The sequence below is a fragment of the Ochotona princeps genome, chromosome 19 (genome assembly GCF_030435755.1).
Source record: "Ochotona princeps isolate mOchPri1 chromosome 19, mOchPri1.hap1, whole genome shotgun sequence".
In the NCBI taxonomy this organism is placed as follows: Eukaryota; Metazoa; Chordata; class Mammalia; order Lagomorpha; family Ochotonidae; genus Ochotona; species Ochotona princeps.
The window spans coordinates 44,037,925-44,042,182 of NC_080850.1; the positions used below are offsets into that span (position 1 = coordinate 44,037,925).

Sequence of the window (4,258 nt, forward strand, 5' to 3'; positions counted from 1 at the left end):
AAAATGCCAATTTATACTGTGACTCTCCAAGGCCAACATTCTTTATCTTATATAATTCATCTCAAATTTTATTTGCATATAAAACCTTTACAAAAATCAGAACAAATCAACTTCATACATCACTGTTCGCTGGAACACAGTGGGCAAAGGAACCAGCTGTAATGGGATTTTGCGCATGTGTGTTTGCACAGGGCTTTACGGATATTCAGTTCTATTTCACTAAAGCTGCTCGTGCATTTCTCTTCCGCATTTTCCGACTTTGGGTTTTTTGCAGAAACTTGAAAATGGGAGACACTTGTTGAGTTGAAAACCATGGAATTTGAGTGCAGGTTCATGTCGGGACTGTTTGGTGGCTGGAGAAAATGTGTATGTACAACAAATATTCTTTGGTTCTGCAGCCTTTTTAATGCCATCTTTTCCTGGACTAGCTTATAGCTGAGCATCCGCATCCTGATGCTGGTCCAAATCCCTTGTTAGCAGAGTGCTAAATAGATTTTTCTCGACAAGTCACTTCATTGTAACAGGAGGAAAATATCAAGTTGGAGGTGAGGTTTGGGGGCAAGAAAGCAGGCGGCAGCTGCCTGGTTCAGTTCTGCTTGTTTTCATTTCCAAGGGTGTGTTGATCAAAAAGGTACTCCGCCAGGCCGTCCTCTGGGGCCCCCATCCTGGTTAGGTTGTGCACGTGGTCCCCTAGTTCTTTGATGGACTTCACCTGCTCATTTAGGTAGTGGGTTTCCAGGAAGTCGCACAGATGGGGGTCTCCCTTGTCCGAAGCCAGCGCATGCAGTTCCAGCAAAGACTGGTTCACGTCCTTCTCCAGCTGCAGAGCGCACTCCATGGCCTGCAGCCCGCCGCCCCAGTCGTCCCGCTCTGGCTTCTTCACGTCCCGCAGGAAGATGCGGCCTCCGCGCTGGTTCAGCAGCTTCAGCAACGTCTCGGCGTGCGCGGTCTCCTCGCGCGACTGGCGAAGGAAGTAACGGGCGAAGTTGTTCAAGGCCACGTCGTCTCGGGAGAAGTAATAGGCCATGGACAAGTACACGTAGGACGCGTAGAGCTCCAGGTTGATCTGGCGGTTGACGGCGGCCTCTGAGTCGGGGTGGAAGTTCTGGCGCACCCGCGAGGAGTCCTGACCGGAGGCCGCGGCTGCCAGCCGGCGTTGGGGGGCGGCCTGCCGGGGAGCGGGGGGCCCCCTGGGTGCCCAGCGGGGCGGGAGCGCGCAGCCGCTGCGCGCGTGGCGCAGGGACACCGGCGAGGAGGCCACGTGCTTGGACAGGAACCAGAGATAGGACAGCATGGCCATCCGTCCCCAGACGTGGGCAAAGCGAGGCCGGGGCCTTCGCGCGCTGCCGGCAGCGCCGGGGCGGCGGGTCCGAAGCAGAACGCGACCCTAGGCGACGGCGCCTGCGTCACACGCCTCTCCCCGAGGTGCGAGATTCCACGCCGAGGAAGACTGGGGGCCAAGGCGGCTGGGGGCCGGGGACAGGAGCATGGTGCCCAGGACCCAACATTCGCCAGTTGCCCGCACAGGCTGCAGCTCGTGAGCTTTCGAGTTTGTCAGTGCCTTGAGTCACACCTGAGTCCCTGGAAAGGAGGGACTGGGGTGTGGGCTTCCCCCACTCTGTCCTGTTCTGTCACAATACAGGGCTGGGTGAGGCAAGGTAGTGCCAGGCGCCTCCATGAAAGCCACTGCTGTCGATCGTGAGGCTATCCCCAGAAATATTTATAAAACCTTAACAGTAGTTACCCAATTGAAATGCTCCCGTTAGCTTAAAAAAAAAAAAAAAAAGGTGGCGAAACACTTGTCATTATAGCGGGCAGAGTTTCAAGAGTTTCTAACCAGGCAATGCTTTCCTTCAAAACACACAGACATTCTATTTTTGAATACAAGAGAGCTTTATTGTGAAGAAATTAGGTAATGTGGAAAAGAAGAAAAATACAGAAACTGGCTATGAGCTTGCTAGTTATTATGTTTTTTTTTTATTATTATTTTCTTGCAAAGTCAGAGATGGTACAAACGCTTTTTACAAAAGAGTCTTATTTTACTTTAAAGGCAGCAGTTAAGATGGAGTTGGGGATACAGAGAGATCTCATGGTTCACTTCCCAAATGGCTGCAACGGCCGGAGCTGAGCTCATCCAAAGCCAGAAGCCAGGAGCTCCTGTGGTTCTCCTGGCACGTGGGTGCAGGGGTTCAAGGCCTTGGGGCATCTTCCACTGCATTCTCAAGCCATTAGCAGAGAGCTGAATCTGAAGTGGAGCAGTCAAGATTTGAACCAGTGCCCATATACGATGCCAGCATCACAGGGGGAGGATTAGTTTGCTAAGCCACTGTGCTGGCTATATATATAGTTTAAAGGACGACTTGATAAAAAATTATAATTAAAATATCATTTAGCCTAACAAGAATGTATAGAATTGTTACAGGACATTGAGGAAAATTAGGGTGATCTCACTGAAGAAAATTCTAGACATCCCCCATTCTTCCGCTGCAGTGAAGTGAAACTGTTAAAATACTGGCGGGATCGTCACAGGTTGGAGAAACAGTCAGAACAAAAATGTTGTACAGGTGCAAAAAGCCAGTGCCCACATGGTCATGGCTTCACAGAGGAACGCTGCACATCCTAAGCCTCAGAGCCTCAAGATGTACCGTTTGTTGGACTTTGACAGGTTCACAGACCCGTGAAACTGGCAGCAAGTGAAGGTAACCAACCCGCAGAGATCCTTCCTCCCTGCTTGGGCGGTTGTTGTCTGTCCTTCCTGCTCTCTGCTTGACCACGTCGCTGGCAGCTCTGACTGGCTCTTGCTCAGGCTGCAGAGCAGTCTGTGTTTTCCGGAACCCATGTAAATAAAATGAGCAGTGTGCACCGCTTTCTGCCTGGTTTCTTTGATTGAGGCAATGGTTTGTTTTTTCTGTGTTAAACCTTGCATTGACATTTCCTTTTGTTTTTGAGTATCATTAGATACAAAAATTTGTTACTTTCCTGTATTGCAAATATTTGAGTTGTCCATAATATGTGACTTTTCTATTGTTAGGGGCGCTCCTGTAAAAGTGTTTATGTGGTCATATGCTGAATGGCTGTACCACATAGTAAAGCTAGCTCACTTTTTGGAAAACTTGCGGTTTTCTTGAGTCCTGTGCCATTTTACATTCTAATTGGCAGTGGGTGAGAGTTTAGTTCCCTTCACATCTCTGTTAACACAGTGGTGTGATCAGTCACCTAACTGTAACTTAACCGTTTTAGTTTCAATCATTCTACTGGTATTTCATTGTTTTTACTTTGTATATGTGGTTTATGAGAGTGAGTATTTTTAAAATGTATTTTATGTGCCTGTTTGTCAGCCATATTGCTTTGGTGAAGTGTATTTAAGTCGTGTGTGTGTGTGTGTGTGTGTGTGTGTGTGTGACACAGTCATTCAGTTACTTGGGATTAGTAGCCATGTGTTTGATATTAGTAACACTTGCTTCAGATCTTCTGCTTTATCAGAATATTACCTTCTCTGTATCACTCTTCAGGTGTGATTAACCTTTGTGGGACAGCTCCCTGGCTTGTAGATTCAGGATCGTATTTCCTGCCCAGGGCTGATTGATAGATGTGTGTAAGGGAATGTGAGTAGAGATTGTCACAGTGATGCACCATAAACACACAGAATATCTCTGAATAGTTCTCCCTGGATGATGTATATTTAATTGTCCAATATGCATCACTTTACAAATTTAGTGAGGAACGTTTATTATGGAATATTGACAGACTTTTTCAACTTAAAAAGAATGTTTTCAAATGTGCTATATTGTTGCTATCATTTATGGGTAGTAAAGTAAAAATTCGTTTGTTATATGAGAATGTCCAATTTTTAGTTTTATCGTGAGTTCTTGGCTCTCAAACATTTTTTCTAAAGTGTACTATAAATAAAAGCATCTGCTTACATTCTAGTCCGCTGGGAGAGTATGATTGGTATTTGCCAGGGAATTTCTCACCGATTTTCTACTTCTCTATATGCTTCTTTGCTTTTATTGTCCCTAAAATTTGCTCTTTCTAAATTGTAAGTTCATAAGGAAAGGTTATGGAAATGATTGCTTAGAGTGGTGTTCAGTGCTGACTGCTACACCTGTTTTAGCAGAATTCTCTTCCTATAAATTTCTATCCCTGAAAGAATAAAATTCATAGATACAAAACTCCTAAGGCACATTTTAAGAATCCTGTTAATTTTCTCAAAAAAAAAAAAAATTGTGTCTACTCGCTGTTTCAAGGTTTGTCAGGA

At 46.0% G+C, this 4,258-nt stretch overlaps 1 protein-coding gene across 1 annotated transcript; it reads right to left on the bottom strand.

Annotated features, from left to right (window-relative positions):
- Nucleotides 1–582: 582 nt before the first annotated feature.
- FTMT (ferritin mitochondrial) lies at nt 583–1,323 on the bottom strand. The gene has a single exon (XM_004586358.3). It carries the CDS (start codon nt 1,298–1,300, stop codon nt 587–589), a length of 714 nt encoding a protein of 237 aa, XP_004586415.2. The 5' UTR covers nt 1,301–1,323; the 3' UTR covers nt 583–586.
- Between the last annotated feature and the right edge of the window lie 2,935 nt (nt 1,324–4,258).

Coding starts and splice junctions, on each gene's coding strand:
- FTMT (XM_004586358.3), bottom strand. CDS start 1,300: ATGGCCATGCTGTCCTATCTCTGGTTCCTGTCCAAGCACGTGGCCTCC.